The following is a 16,752-nucleotide window of genomic DNA, read 5'->3' as shown; positions in this document are numbered from 1 at the left end:
TTACATTTTTTTCTTATTTAAAAAAATATATTTCCGCTTTCAAACAATGTTGCTTGATCTCGATAACCTGTATAAAGGGGGAGTGTAAAAAACCACAAACGAAGCCATTGTTTTTGTCAAAATGAGTTCGGTAGATCAAAAGGAAAACAAATCTTAAAAAAATATCATTAAAATGTAATTTAATATTTTAACAAAGCAAAAGTGTGACAAAAATTGCAAAGTTTTTGTTAATATTTTTCTTAATTGTTTGCAATTCCAAATCCGAGAAAAAAATATTTGAGAAGATCGATTGTATTATAATAATAATAATTATTATTATTATTCAGCACCAACGTGTATGTTAAAACAAAGAGATTAATCTATTTCTAACTCTCTAAAGGTCAAATTATTTGTCTCAATTGTTCTGATCGCCACAAAAAGGGAAGTCTTAAAGGTCAAATCTTTTATGTTTAGCTGTATAATTTTGCGTTGAACATTATTTAATTCGTAAGCAATTCCCAATAGATATGATCTTGTATCTAATCCAATATTTCAAAATTACTAGTCATTATGTGTTTTAAAAAATCTGACATTGCTCAAGAAGATTTTTTGCAACATATGTTCATCTAGTCGTGACCATGAGTAATTTTTAACGATCGAGTTTAGTTAATAAGCGAAAGTTTATAATGCTACCATCAAGAAATTATTTATAGTGTTCTATATATGTTTTAAGTTCCATAAACACGTAATAATTGACTTACTTTTAATTTGCAGAGAGGAAGTCAAGAATCACATGGTGAGATGGAATGCTACGTTTACGTTTGTTTGTAAAATGTCAGCCAATGCTTCAAATGGTGTGCTCGAGCCAAGTATTTTGAGGATATCTGTTCGGAAGGAATGCAAAGGTATTTTCATATTCAATCAATATTTTTTTATTTAAAATAATTTGCTGTATAAATATAATATAGATTAAAAATAAAGACATAGAATTAGTACTAGGTTTTATAAATCGACTAAGACCATTTACAGAAAAGCATTTTTTCTTGCTCCTTACTTTTAATTCCATGAACTTATCTATCTCTCCTGATTTTTTTTCGAATATTAGGCGGCCGTTCTTACCAAAAACTTGGATTCGTTGACATGAATCTAGCAGAATTGGCTGGAGCTGGTGAGGCGACCCGTCGTTGCTTACTCGAAGGTTACGACACTCGTCATCGTCAAGACAACAGCACTTTGCGGTTACGAATACGTATGAACATGCTGTCCGGAGATCCTCTCTTCAAAGTGTAAGTTTGATTCTACTGTATGTTTATAAACACATTTTTAACTTTATTTTTAATTAAATTCTATTTTACAGACCTTCTCCATCACTGAAGCATAAGCAACTCTCCGAACATTTAACGGCCGCTGAAGTCGGCGCTGTGCTGCCCGAGCAGCAGGTGGTTGCCGGCTCTGGTAATGTTCCTTCAGGCACGCCTGACCAACCCGTGAACCCCTTAACGTCTAACGCTGGCCAAGCAGATAACCGAGACGATTGTGGGTCATCGATAGCGTCCGGTAGTTCAGGATTTGGATCGCTTCCCAAGAAAAGGCCTGCGCTTTTCGGCAGTGGTATGCTGTTAAATTGCTAACTATTTAATTTTAGATGTTATTTAATGATTGTTCTTTTTTTTGTAGAACTTTTGAATCATCAGACGCAAACTAATATAATATCAACTGACTATCAACCGAACGACATAATAGGATCAGATCAGAATGTGGCTGCTCTTAGAAATGATAATGTACCACCAGTAAGAGGCGTAGCTGATCATTTAAATTATAAAAGTGCGGAAGAAAGTGATAATGTAGGTGGAACTTTGCAAAGACAAAGAAGTGGATCAGATATGCTTGAAAGATGTAAGTATTTAATTTATGTTTTTGAAAATATTTTCTTAGGATAAATGGCTAGTTAAGTTAAAAATTTAATCTAGTTCACTCATTATTCAACTAGTTTCTTGAGGCTCAAAATATGCAAAAAAACTTTAACATATTGATGCAATCCTTTCTTTGATGGCTAGTTGCCGAAGAACAGAGTTGTGTTACTCAATCTATGGGATTTAACATCAACACCAGTTCTTAAAAAAGTCTTATAACGTTTCTGTCTTTTCCTCTTATGGTCGAAGATTACATTCCATATAGAGAATATTTAGTGGCAATATGACAAAAGACATGCAATGATTCATGGCACTTTGATAATTAAAAAACTTAATATTTATTAAAATATTTTGGCCTAAAAATTTGTAGAATAATTAATATGATCCTTATGCAAGAGAGAGTAATTAATTGTGTTAATAATGTACATTTCAGCTCTATCCACTGTGAATGCACAATGTCCTTCTTGTCTCCAAGGCCATACACATTCTAGGAATAGTTCTAATACCTCAGGAGAGATGTCTTCTAAAGTACGTATATTTTAAATATTAATTTTTAGTTTTTGACTCTGTTCATAATTAAACTTATGAATAATTTATTTTTAGGCTAGCGGCTATGGGAGCTCTCTAAGTCAACAGAGTCAACATTCAAGGCAAAGTTCCGAAGGTGGCGACTCCTCTGAAGGTGGACGTCATGGCGTTAATTCATCTCATATACGGTATGATAACACACTTTATATTTATTTCCGTTTTATCGATGTAATTCAATGAGAATGTATATATATATATGAGTAATGTACATTAAAACGATGAATTTTAAGTGAATATGTATGAGAAAGACGCGTGCAAGTATTTGTGTCGTTAAATTTAATTCTAAATAAACTGGTGTAAAACGATAAGGAATGTATATCATACGACCATGTGGATATTCTGTATCACTAACATTGGATAAGGGAAACTGGTGGGTGTTACAGATGGCTTTTTATAGTTTGCAGTTATGTTGTGATTGTGATACGAGAAAATTATGAAATTATCTAATATTATTGTGATCTATTTAACATTTGGCTTCATATATTTATTGTGTTACCAGAAAACTTGCGCCAAAACTATTCATCGACAGAAATAGGCAGTACAAAGCTTGCAGTCCAGGACCGAACTCGAGCGATCTGTCGGCAGACATCTTTCTAACCCCAAACAGCACTCTAAGCGATTCTTCTCCCCCGATTGTATTAAAACGTAGAACAAACTTGTCCGTCTGCAATGAACACGAGCCAAAGTCCTCTGAGGGATCGATGTTTTCTCCGGGTTCGCTGAACTCTAGCAATCACTTGCCGTCATACTTTGATAAAAAGAAGCAGGATATCATATCTATAGCGAGATCGGCTGCTAAAGTATTGCCCTTGACCAACTTTCAACTGTTCAAACAGAAATCGCTCAATACAATCCCAGATTTTGTCGAGAAACAGATTGCCAAAGAGCAGAAGGATGAGACTGAATTGTTTCATAATTTTCCGTTTTTGACTCCGTTGGCCAACAGAAAGAATTCTATTCACGATAAGAGTAGACTTTCTAGTTGCACCGAAGATGATTTCTATCTGACTCCTGAGCCGGAGTTTGATATTAAATCGCCGATGAGGAGCATGAGCTATCACGAGAGAAAGGTCTTCCCAAGTCCGATGCCTTCGCATTATAATAAAAATATATGTAGCGAGACACTGTTGTCTAAGTTTTTACATTCAACTCCAAAGTCCAACCAAAACGAAGACATAATGAACAACAATCGTAAGATTGATAAGATGAATCCGTTGGCTACTTCCAAGTCTGGTGTTGTTCTACGAAACGGCGATGTGGTTGATTCAGCATATCCCTTGAGGCATTGCATGACGGACGGACAGGCGTTAAGCAATCAAAGAAATTCTCAAGCAAATACGCAGCAGAGGTATGTGTCGTTTGCGATTTGGGTTGTTTTTGAATGTAACGGTGACGGGCGAAACATAATCGCGCTACATCTCTAACATATTTACTTCCTATTTTCTATTGCTTGGTGGTGTTTTTGTGAAATCAACCTGAGGTGAAAAGTATATGGAATACATGAATCGCCGTGTGAATTTGATCAGATTGTACATTAGTAGTAAATGATGAGGATTTCAAAGTAACTACTGGATCTGTATATACATCATTTAAGTGTTTGTGTATGTTAGTGATGTCGATTAACGTTTTTCTTTTTAGTTTACACGTATTAATAATGTTTACAAGATGTAAGATTGTATTGATTTGAAGAGCTGCTTTAAAGATTTATTATTTTAGTACAAATACAAATTTAATGCTGTGTTCACATTAAAAAACTTATAGATGTTCGTTCTCTTTACTATTCTGTAAATATAATAAATCTTCAGTGTTATAATATTTAAAGTTTATCTGTCTTACTAATAAAACTTGCGATATGTAATTTTTGTAAAATGTTGCTGCGAATCTCTGAGATGCAACTTTTTTATAATGATAGTATTCATTTACTTAAAGATTCTTTGACATTAAGTAATGATATGATAAAGATCAAAAAGTCGATTCTGGTTATTTTACTCATTTGAAAAATAATATACAAGCAAGAAGCTAACACTTATCTGGTTCCTTTCTTAAATTCCTTGAATTCAAGTGAATTACCGCAATATAAATTTGACCGGTGCCATTAAAAATAGGTATATATCGACCAGATTTTCAAAAATAAGAAGTTTCCGAAAATAAAAATAGTGTTAATATATTTGCATTGTTTAAATATAAAAAAAACAGAAAAAATACTTTCTGATTCAAATCAAATTAGAATATAAATCAGAAACCCGTCAATTTGACGGGTGCTGTAAATCTAGTGTTAATGTTGGTAGCCCTATAAATGCTGCTAGGGAATATGGATCCACCAAAACCGTGCAATGACATGTAAATGGTTGTGAAAAAATTGGTTACATATGTATGCGATTAAGGCAATGACCCAAGTGTGAAAATGTGTTTATATGCAGAATCCCACTTGATCAAAGCGTTTCGAATTTTTATTTCTAACAGAATTAATTCTCCTTGCCTTCACCGTTACAATAAATATCATAATGATGGTTAATTTTATGTTAAAATGATGTGCCACATAAAAATATTCCAATAAAAAATCTTTGTAATTGCTGGTCAGTTAGAATTGAGAGCAAAAACCATAGGTTGTTCAAACCTATTTGATAAACATAATACATTGTTGTTTTGTGTATTTTTTGCATTTATGTGAATACAGCATAATAATAGCAGGATATGTGTGTTACAAATTAATTACGAAGAAGACTTTATTATTATCAAATAGCTCTGAAACTGCAAAGAATATTATCGGCTAGGTATAGTGATAAGGTACAATTCTAAGTCCTTTGTTGTTCTCCTTCTTTGTATTATATGTAGCGAATAAATGAGCAAATGTTGATTTAATTTAAGTATATAACATGATAATTATAAATAAGAACACCAAGCAATATGGTTTTTAGGTTTTGCATTAACTTCATAATCAAGCTAACATATGCTCGCATGAAATTATATAAATATACATTTTAAAAATGTGCTGAACTTTGAAGGCATGTCGTCATCTTGTATTAACAAAATAATTTATAATATAATACACACCACGTATAATAACATAAATATGTACAAGACTATTTAGATTAGATTAGAACATATTGTCTCGTTTTGTCGTTATAATTTATAAACAATTGGAATGTATTCTAAACATTAACAAAATTCGGTGATGCTCAGAGATACGTGGTGTCGCCAGTGTGGAGCTGGCGGTGTCCAGCAAGAGAGCGATAGTCTTCCGCCGACGCTCAAGCATCGACGACCGAGCGCCACAGGCTTGTCAGTCTCTCGATACAATTAAATAGTCGACCATTTATTTTGCACTGAATTGAAAGATTAGACTCGTAGACACCGTCACGTGATGTGTATTTGTAGTTCTCAAAATAATTTGCATGGTATATGTATGTATATATATATATGACTTAGTAGATTATTTATAATGTATATGAATAAACAATATACACTAACACTGTAGCTGTGCATAGCTTTTGTATTTATATGTATATATTTTCTTATATTATAATACACCGTATGTATAATCTTTGGTGTGATGTGTTTGTATGTAATATCGCAAAAATGCACAAGTGTATGGCGGAATGTTGAATGTGATTGGTTTTGATTGCTCGTGTTTCAACGCTTGACTAATTGATTGATTTTTCAGTATTGATTTAAGCTAAAACAAGATCGTTTCAGGTTATATATGATTGCACATAATATAGTTAATAATATTTATCGAAGAATAAAAATATTTTCATAAGTTAGACTACTTTGATACAATTAATAATATTTATTGTAGACAAAATTTTGCGATAAGATCTGTATATCAATGCTGGAAATAAAATAGGTACTGAGAGCCACCAATTTAATATGAAAAATTGCACGCTTTTTTTTTGTAATGCTTTTTTTCCCATATAATGTTTTATTTAATTTTGCTTTAATATATTTTTTATTACATCTTTATCATTGATTATGCCATTAAGTAAATATTAAATTAATTTAGAGGAAAGTTTTGTCTCTGAAAAAATTTGATTCTAGTGATTTTTATAGTGAAAACTTCAATTGAAATTTTCAAAAATAAATTTCATGATTTATTTAGTAGTATAAAACAACTTAGTAATAACCAAACATTTATTGCGATTTTGTCATTTTTTAGAACATATTTATCAGTAATACATATAAAGCATTATAAATTGATTTTTATTTAGTAATTAAAATTATTACCCCGATCCTCAAAAATGTCTATATAAATCTAACCTTTTTGGCTTAAGGTCCAGTTATTCTAGTATTTAAATAATAAATATTTTTTGTGCATTATTTTATATTTTATACTACAACTTATAGGTAAGAGAAAGCATTGAAATTAATAAAATCATCTTATTTTTTGTGTTATATTTTGATTTGTTTTAATTTTTAAATATATCTTCTGTTTCACTATAAACAGTTTTTATATAAATCATAATTCACTTTCAAGTGAAAGATCACATATGTTTGGAAATTAATATGCTAATGTAAATTAAAACCATCTTATTCGATGAGTGATTTTTATTTTTGAATATGTTCTGTATATGCTCTCAATGCAACCTTTTGACTAAATCTATAAATTTTTAGTAGTTATTCTTTAGAACTCTGTTAAGGCATAGGTCTTATATTGATGACATTTTTTTAAAGAGTTGTATTGTAAAAATATTTATCCCACTCCACCCTCTATGAAAATATGTATATTATATAGAATGCCATCCAAACCAAAGTTTGCTCAGTTACACTCTAGGACCTTGACAACAACATATTATTTATTGTCATAACTCTGAAATTTGAAATCATGGTGCTTAATTCAAACATATTTTTATTTGAAATGTTCATTTTACTAGAACGAGTGTCTCCTTTACTGACTACAATGGTATTCTGTGTATATGTATGTATGTATATATATACATATATACACATATATATAAATCTTTTATATTTTTACACTTCTCACAAAGTTTATTGATTTGTCAAATCCATTAAAATGTAATTATCAAATTTTGGAATAAGATACTTCAAACAATATAAAAATTACGAATAATATTTCACCGTATTTGTATTAGATATATGAATAATTATGTCATGTTTTAAATGAAATATTATGTAAGTTGTACATATTTCAATGTGTTTTTATTCAAATTGCTTGGTTATCATATCGGCCATAATTCAATTTTACGATCACAAATCATCTAGAATGGCACATCATTGAATTCAACAAACAGGACATGAAAATACAAAAGGTTTATCGCAATCTACATACTGGTTTTCCTATGTCAATATTTCATTTTACATTTTCATTTGTATAAACATACATATGTGTAAATACATATATGTATTGCTTTTTATATTTATTAGCTATCTGTATAAAATAATTGTATTTAAAACAATTTTTATTTTATATTCACAAGGAATCCGAGCGGCGGGTTAGTTATGACCGAAACCGGATCTTTAGATAGAGCAAAGGCTGCTTTGGAAAGACGGAAGCAGAAAACCAACGTCGGACCGTACGGAACGATATCTGGATGTGTCGGAACTGAACCTGAACCTCAGGTTTTTAAAATTAAAATCAATAATTACTGGTTAGTAACTGGTAACTGATTTGTTATAATGATTTATATTTAATTTAATTTTAGTCTGGACATTTGGTATCGGGACGGGTTGAAAATACGAGGGTCAATCCGGATTCGTTGATAGATCAACTTTTGAAGTCTACGAATTTGGAGCAGGTCGAAGACAATGCAGAAAGTAAGTATATTATTCATTGCTTAACGCTAACGAGTAAATAATTATAAAAACAACAGTGCTTTGGTGAGAACATACTATTGCAAACATACAAATAAACAAGTATACTTTCAAGAGTTTCTATAGGCTTGGATCTTGTTACTTTGTCTATTTAATTTGTATAAGCACTTTTTAAGGCTTGGTCATAACATGATTGGTAAAATTGAACACTTTTTAAATTGTGATTTTTCTCATTCCAGCATCCGGTTTACAACTGTTCATCGCTCAAGACGGTACAACTGCATTGGGTACTAGGCAATTCAAAACGCAAATGTCACAAGGAGTGCGAGCTTTCAAGCAAGTTGTCATGGAGTCAGTTGACGATAGGTAGCCTAACTGATACGAAGACGCTAGCTCATCCAAAGCAGCTACATAATGTCTTTTGAAAGAAATTTGTATGTTTTTTTGGTTTACGTGTATCGGTTTTGTAACGTCCGAAACGGAACATTTTGTTATAGCCAAAAGTTTCGGATGTAGATGATTCAATTTGCTTTGTGTTAATATATATAAATATATATACAAATATATAAATATGAAATGTATATTTATATAAACCAGTCATTATTTTTATATAAATTATTTTGCTAGCTTTCAAAGTATTTGACAGGATAGCGTAAGACTTAATATGTTTACGATTGAAACAAAATGGCGTTTGTAAATAAAAGCTTACACTGCCGTTTATTTTTGTGTTGAAAAGTTTTTGGTCGTAAACGCTTGTCCACATTGGACTTGTTAACATGTTCTGATGGGCCAAAAGATACTTTGCTAATAATGTATATAGTGTGATTAAATAATTAACTCTACCATACAATTTTAGGGAAATGTATGACGATCAATAATTTTTGGTTAATATTTTTTTTTATATTGCATACTGCCAATAGTGGTTTTAAATATGTGGGTAAATTAATAAGTAAAAGCAATTTTTTTATCTAAATTAAAATCCGTTTTTTTATCAAAAATATTATTTATGATAGCTGATATATTATACATTCCGAAAATAACAAGAAACATTAAGTGTGTTTCGGTATAAAATACCCTGAGTTCCAAGCTTTTTATTCATAATAATAATGAATAAACGTTGAAGTTCGCTAACTTATTGGACATAAAAACAATAGGAACAGATCAAATGCTATTTTACATTCTTTGCACGTGCTTTCACTAGCTATAGAAATATCAAATTGACAGTGTCTTTTAGACCCTTTATTGCCAGAACCTCATATATTGGCTTTAGCATTCGATGTGATCATTAAATAAAAAATTGGATACATTTATAATGGACTGTAAGGAAAAATATTTTTTTATGTAATCAATCAATATTTAGATAGTTATTACAAAACAGCACATCAACAAATGGCTAATTACAAAGCTATCTGTGTTACTTGAGATCTTTTGGGACTTAGTGCTTATTATAATTCCAATATTTATTAAATTCTTTTCGATCACATTCGCTCTGTCATTTCTAAATCATTTGTATACTTTTTTTAGACACTTACGACAAACGAAAGTAGATAAAGGAGTTGAGTGAAGTTGTTTTTTTAGAACTTAAAATATTACCAGAAAACGGTTGATAAAAATCACACATGCTTATTCGAGTTTAAGTTTTCATGTGGTAATTTTTGGATACTTTTTGTTAAGATCTATGGTTTTAAAGTTTAGGGTTATAAGATTATTGGTGAACATATAGACCACGATTATTTATTGTGTTAAATTATATAGTATTAAATTGATCATCGATTACTATGACTATATTGTACTAACTTAATTTGACAGCAAGCTATTTTTACAAAATATCAAACATTGACTCCAAAAGTCTTAGTCAAAGCATCTAATTAAACACATGGTCAATATTTTAATTATTGCTTTTACTTTTTAATTTACTAATGTCAAACTAAAATTAGCTGACAGCTTAAAGTAAAATACTAAATTAATTTTTGCTTTAAATTTGTAGTGTTGATTCCTGATTTACTTATATATTTTTTTTAATAAATTTTTGAGATGGGAATCAATGGTATAGTGAGATTTGTAGATTACTCATAGGTCGCTTATTTGAACGATAAATCGATACTATTATATAATATTATGTAAAATGATTTGTTTTAAAACGTAAAATTTCCATTAAATGGAATTTAACATTTACAATGGAGTTAAATTGTATTGAATATTTAATAAACAACAAGAAACGAATATATACATTTAATATGTAAGCAAAATGGGTGCTTAAATTGAAATATTTTACAGGAATGGAACTGAATCTTTCAAGAGTGGTAATGTTAAATGGGAATTTATTAAAAATAATATATTGGTATAAAATAAAAAGGGCATAATATCCTTCCATATTCATAATGATTATTTGATAATTTATATAAATATTGCGTTCCTTCCATTGGCATAGCCGTATAAATTAACAGAACGACAATACTTGAGTTATTGTCTATTAAAAAAATGGCCGAGATTTGATCTCATTTTTCGGATGATATATGCACCTAATAGTATTATTCAAAGTCTTGCCCTCGATACCTCGATCATTTAGTCTTATTTGTATATTATAGTTTCGAGACCAAAATCATTTTTTTTAAGATGCATTTAAACTAATAAAATTGTATAAACACCTGGCTTCCGAAATTCAATTAACTTAGAATTAGACGAAGGATATTATATATGTGTATCAATTAAACGGTATGCGGAAGCGATGGTGTTAATGCGACTGATTTGCATCCTAGTTTAAAAAGTGTTCGAATGTCTATTAATGATGAAACGACAAATAATTGTATAGACAGTTTCTATTAAATATTAAAAATTAAACTTAATTAATAGTAGTACAAAGACTATTGGCATTATATTGTTCAACATCAGCGAGTTGGTTCTGAATATGTTTTATTATTGTATATAAAATTTAATTGTAAATTTTAATCGTCCCATCATGCTTTGTTTTGGATTTGGTTTAGTTCTTATGGATTTTAGAATGAAATGTGTGTGATTATATATATTTATATATAAATATACATAAAAAAGAGATTATGTATGCAATATGTTTAATGTTAAATAATTATTATTAAATATGATAAAACACCAAATTTGTATATTAGCTTTGTTTTAGTAGATAGGTTTTTAATTTATATATTATGAATTATGGTTGGACGCGTTTTTTGTTGTTGTAAATATGTATTTATTTATTTTTTTAATTTTTGCAATTACATGAAGTGTTTGTTGTCATCATTAAGGAGCTTTTTTATTATTGAAATGATTGAGTTTCCTAACTCAGCTTTCACGAAGAGAAAAAAAGTATATTCGCACAAAAATGTAAATTATAATTTATCAGTATTTTAAATTCAGGAGGAGTTTTTTTTGTATTTTTTAATAATAATATATATCATATTACATCTAATGAATGCATTCGACTTTGAAAGTTAAATTCCATATATTTCATTAAAAGATAATTCATTAAACCTTTATTATTTTCAGTATTATTGCTTTTAATATTATATTTATATTTAGTTTACAAATTCAATTGTATTATATATGAAGTCGATTGCATTCGATGTTTATTCATATTAATTAAAAATATTATATACTTTCATTCATAACCTGTAACGAATCTTCCATTGCCATTTAATTAATTATTTATTTTTGTTTATATCGTAGCGGTAATCGTATGTGTACGTATCCAAAACATATAATATATAAAATTGTATTTATATTTTTGTTAAAAGTGTGAAATGCTGATGAAAATATAAAGTTGGCGAATACATACCATCAATGAATTTTTCTATTTTTATTTATTCCTCAAAATTCGATAAACGTCTATAATTATTAAATTGATCAATCACACTTCAAAGGGTAAGAAGGGTGGATTTGATTATATTTGGCTGAATTTGCATGGAAAATTATTCATAATTTGCTCGTGGCAATTACGAGCGCCGGAAAGAAAATGAAAAGAAGAGACCACTAATTTTTTGATCAAAGTTTGCTTTCAAATATTTAATATTAAAATAAAATAAATAATAAATTAAATATCTGAAGTCTTAAACGTATAACAAAATATATGAAAGAGATCAGCTTATACATATTGGATATTCTGTTTGTCATCAGTATTTTGAGCATATAAATGCTCATAGCTATATGTATATATTTTTTTTCGGGTTATAGGAGGTGATGTTACTGCCTCTCGAAATGGTTGTGTTGAATAAAGTCTTTGCACACTCTTTCATACGTTTTATGCAAACAGCTTGGATGAACGAGAAGAAGGCTTATTTAGACCAATTAAACCGTATGGTAAGACTCCGCCTTTCTAATTTACGCCTGAATAAATAATAAGTATTTATCTATAATAGGTAGCTATCCACAAACGAAGAAATTATAGTAACTTTAAGTTTCTAGATTAATTGCAAATTCGCAGTCATAGTTCACCTCAACAAAATCAAAAAAACGTATTTTTTGTACTTGCATCACAATAATGCCCTGAATAACGGAAATGTTCATGACACAAAAGGATGGCTAACAAAGGCATCCGCAACAATTAAATAACAAAATCTGTAGCCGCAGCTGTGACACAAAGGATGTTCGGTCTACGAATAAATTTACTACTCTAAAATAAGTCAGGAAGTTATAATACCACATGCTTATCGGGGACTTCAACAGATTCTTTCTGACATCTTTGAATATTTTAGGGCACCAAAAGAGATTAATTATATTTTGGATAATATATTCTTCTAACAGATATCGTTATTATATATTTTTTTTCATATAAAATTAAATAATTAAAAAATAATTAGTGGTACTTGATTTTGTTAAAAAAATTCGTTTCGAATATCCTTATGTATTTTCCTAGATCGGTTTATATAAATGTCACACCATAACGAATTTTTATTTAGAATCGATGGCGACAAATTCTAGGATAGTCACAGATGTGGTGTTCGTATTCTGAAGTATCATTTTTGTACCTTATGGCATTTTGCAAAAGCCGACAAAGATTTTGCGTAAATTGAATATTTACGACCGAAAAGTTTTCACTGATATTGTATTGGTGAGTGCCCACACAAACTTTTATAAGTATCAGTAGCGTAATTTGAATAAAATGACAATTTAAAAATTGCGATTATTTGGCACATTTTTTGATCGCGCGCAAATATGTCAGCTGTACGTGACAGAGGCCGCCGTCCAGACGGCATATGAAATTTGCGGCAGCGTGGTCGCTTACTCGAAGTCGTAGGTCTCGGCTGTCTTCAGTTGTAACTTCAGTTCGGACAACTTCCAGAGAGTGTAGTGTAGGCATTAATGTTATTGACAGAGAAGCTACATAAGTAGTCGGATTGGATTGAAAGATTGTTGTAACTGAATCCGTTTAATATGCATTTGAGAATTCTTTGTATATTATCTATTTATTTTATGCGTATCGAAGATATAAACTTAATTGTTACAAGTGACTAACGGACGTTATATAAATCATAGATAGATTAATACACTACTATTACATATATGGACCTTTAAAAGTTCTAAATATTTAATATAACCTACGACGTAAAAAAATACCTGCGACGTAGTTTCTTATCAGGGTTAAGTTGATTAGTAAGCTTTGGTAAGAAAACGTCGTTATTATTAACTATTAAATATATACTGCGGGACCTTTTTTATATGACAAAATATAGTTTTGTTCAAAACAGACATTTTATAAATATTTATATTATATATCACAATATGCTATCTAAACTCTTGTATCGGCAAAACCGTTGTCCTTGGTTCTCTTTTTTAAGACCTTAATATAAAATTATTTAACTTAGTTTGGTTCATTATAGGGTAAAAACTCTATCTCTGATTTTTCGATTGATTTTTATTATAAATTGGTTTGTAGAAATTTAAAAATCAAATTTCAGATAAATATAAAGGGGCAAATATTATAAAACTCTGTAGTGCTCTCTTTCATTTGGTTCTCTAAGTTGAAGTTAAATTAGCTATAGATAAGATTTTTTATATATAATAATACTTTTATTTATTAAAACACATTTTTAAATTACCTACGTTTGATTTAACTAAGTCTTACTTTACATCATAAAGAAATTCAGCCAGAGATGTTAAACTTTTTATTTTTTAAACATTCACTTATGACAAGAAACACTTTTAAAAAAGCCTCCTTCCACATTTCTACAAACGACCGTATCGCGTGTTTCGATTTGCACAAAAGAAAAAATTACGCATGTCGAAATAAATTCGCCGAAACTTTTGCACGTGTGTTTAACCCCGTTTCTTGAATTTTTTTGGTTAACCCCTGTCCATAAGAAATCGCGCTTCTTTATTGCGGATGATGAAAAGTAATCTCATTACGGCTTAACAAGAAAACTTTTTATATACACCCCCGTACAAACGTAAAGCGAGTTAGAAGCTCCGTTAACTATTAAAGTGAACGCCCGTTAGGCCTTTGCGCTAAGCTTTTATTATTGCTTTCTATTTATTCATGTGTTTGCTTGCTGCTTTTTCTACCTTTGTATTGTCTTTAAAATCCGGTCCAAGGCTTAGGCGTGTGTGCCTTTTGTTGGTCTATTTTTAACTTGCAGATTAAGATTAAGTCGGTTAGTTGGATTGTTGCTAAAATGGAACCGCTGCTAACCTTGACCGTAATGAGTTGGTAAAATTATTAATTTTGAAGGTTTTTACTTTATATTATATTATATACATATTTAGTTTATATAATATTATATATGATATAAGTTTATTTAAATTGCGCCAACTTATTATAAAAGTTTCTTAATGTATTTTTTACATCATCATAATTTTTGTTAAAAGGAAAATAAATGCGAGTTTCAAACTATTTTTTGCCTGAAGAGGAAGATTACGAAGAGGAAATTAATTTATGTACGTAGTTAATATTAATGGAGAACATATAATATTTAAAAAAAGATTAATTTGATTTATGATATATATTCGATATTAAGAGTGCTATAATTTATTTGTATATATATAATGTTTTATTTTTTTTGGGTTTTATACATTACTATGTGTTTTAAAGTATTTATAATATCTTGCAATTTTATTTACCTATAGTAAAAATATTGAACTGAATATTCGTATATATGGAGTAAAGAAAGTATATCATAATACAGAAAAATATTTTTTAAGTTTAAGTTTCATGGTGTCCGATTTATTCATTGTCAATATAAATTACTTTTTCATAAAATATTCACAAATGTAAGTAGTGTTTGTATAAACTTTTATAAAAATATTATCTTCAGCAGCTAGTCGAACAACCAATTCAGAAAGTTTAAATTTATCATAAACGATACACTATCGTTTTGTCATATTGTTAGTATGATATAACTACTTTAGTTAATATCAGAACTTCATGATTAATTAATAACTAACGTTTGAATTTCAATTAAAGCACGACCTACACCTACATAAATTTAATTTGCGCACAGTTCCTTCACTCAAGCGTTCACTGTTGAATTAATCCTATTGTAAGTCGTTCCCCATTTGAGCTGATAGAGAGGATATAAATCTGTTCCTATGAATTCGGTCATTCAATTAGTTAAGGACATGTCTGCTGCTGCTTAAATCCGGCGCGCTTAAGGTCAATTTTACCTAACCATAGCAAACGAATATGTAAATTGTTTAACCGTGGGTATTTACCGGCCAAATGCCCAACATATGCCATTGTTCGTGGTGGATTTGATTCGTGTGTATCAGGTACTAGGCCCTCAAGAGAACGCCGCATCTTCTAATTATAGTATCTCATTTATAAATTCAAACACAGAATTAATCACAATATTTTTCACGTCACGATATTTTTTATCTGAGATTGTAAGCCGATATCATTATACTAAGATAATATGTAAACGTTTATAAATTAACTTTCACGGTTATTTTGTTGTCTTATAATTTTTAGAAAATCTTTGTAAGACGGAAAATATTTGATTTGATTTACAGGAACAATTAATTGATTTACAATATTTTTCCAAGTTTAATTAATGAAATTTTATCTGTATAAGTTTATAAAAAAAGGTAAACAAGTAAAAAATACGATGAAAAAAATATTTGTCATATTTCAAAAGCAACTGTTGTATGAATATGGAATTTACCAGTCATTAAATGTATTGACAAAAGTTTTATTTATATTTTGATAGTTGAATCACTCCTATATAAGCACAATTGTTTCAAAATAAACTTAAAGTAATTAGGCAGACATAAACTGAACTCATTAGAACCTAAACTCGCATTACCTTCGTGAATTACACTAAGGAATAATTTGTTATCATTTATAAAATATATTGTGAAACTAGGGACCTGCAACTTTTTTTATAATAGAGCTGAAATGCTAACTTGTTTCATTTTTAAGCACTCAGTCATATTTTAAGACCAGCGGTTCATCGTTTGAATTGTTATAATATTAGTTTTTTGACATTTGCTACCTTTTTTGTTATATTAACATTTCTTGCCCTCGTTATCGAAAGCTCACGTTAAATAGATGACTGTG

At 29.5% G+C, this 16,752-nt stretch overlaps 1 protein-coding gene across 2 annotated transcripts in view; it reads left to right on the top strand.

Moving 5' to 3' along the window:
- The window catches only part of LOC148232128 (uncharacterized), an 84,647-nt gene extending 75,882 nt beyond the window's left edge, over positions 1–8,765 (top strand). Inside the window, exons 3-12 of one of the 2 annotated variants that reach the window (XM_088192321.1) lie at positions 754–884; positions 1,085–1,265; positions 1,337–1,590; positions 1,657–1,875; positions 2,326–2,420; positions 2,496–2,608; positions 2,980–3,828; positions 7,916–8,057; positions 8,141–8,252; positions 8,489–8,765. In XM_088192321.1, coding sequence (XP_088048447.1) covers positions 754–884; positions 1,085–1,265; positions 1,337–1,590; positions 1,657–1,875; positions 2,326–2,420; positions 2,496–2,608; positions 2,980–3,828; positions 7,916–8,057; positions 8,141–8,252; positions 8,489–8,619 — 2,227 coding nt within the window. In that variant the 3' untranslated portion in view covers positions 8,620–8,765. The remainder of the gene's footprint in view (positions 1–753; positions 885–1,084; positions 1,266–1,336; positions 1,591–1,656; positions 1,876–2,325; positions 2,421–2,495; positions 2,609–2,979; positions 3,829–7,915; positions 8,058–8,140; positions 8,253–8,488) is intronic. The other variant, XM_088192322.1, reaches the window with a different exon arrangement.
- Positions 8,766–16,752: the final 7,987 nt, after the last annotated feature.

The sequence above is a fragment of the Plectrocnemia conspersa genome, unplaced genomic scaffold, assembly GCF_051122295.1.
Source record: "Plectrocnemia conspersa isolate PC_06_02 unplaced genomic scaffold, ASM5112229v1 ptg000009l, whole genome shotgun sequence".
NCBI lineage: Eukaryota > Metazoa > Arthropoda > Insecta > Trichoptera > Polycentropodidae > Plectrocnemia > Plectrocnemia conspersa.
This window is presented reverse-complemented; position numbering and strand designations above follow the sequence as displayed.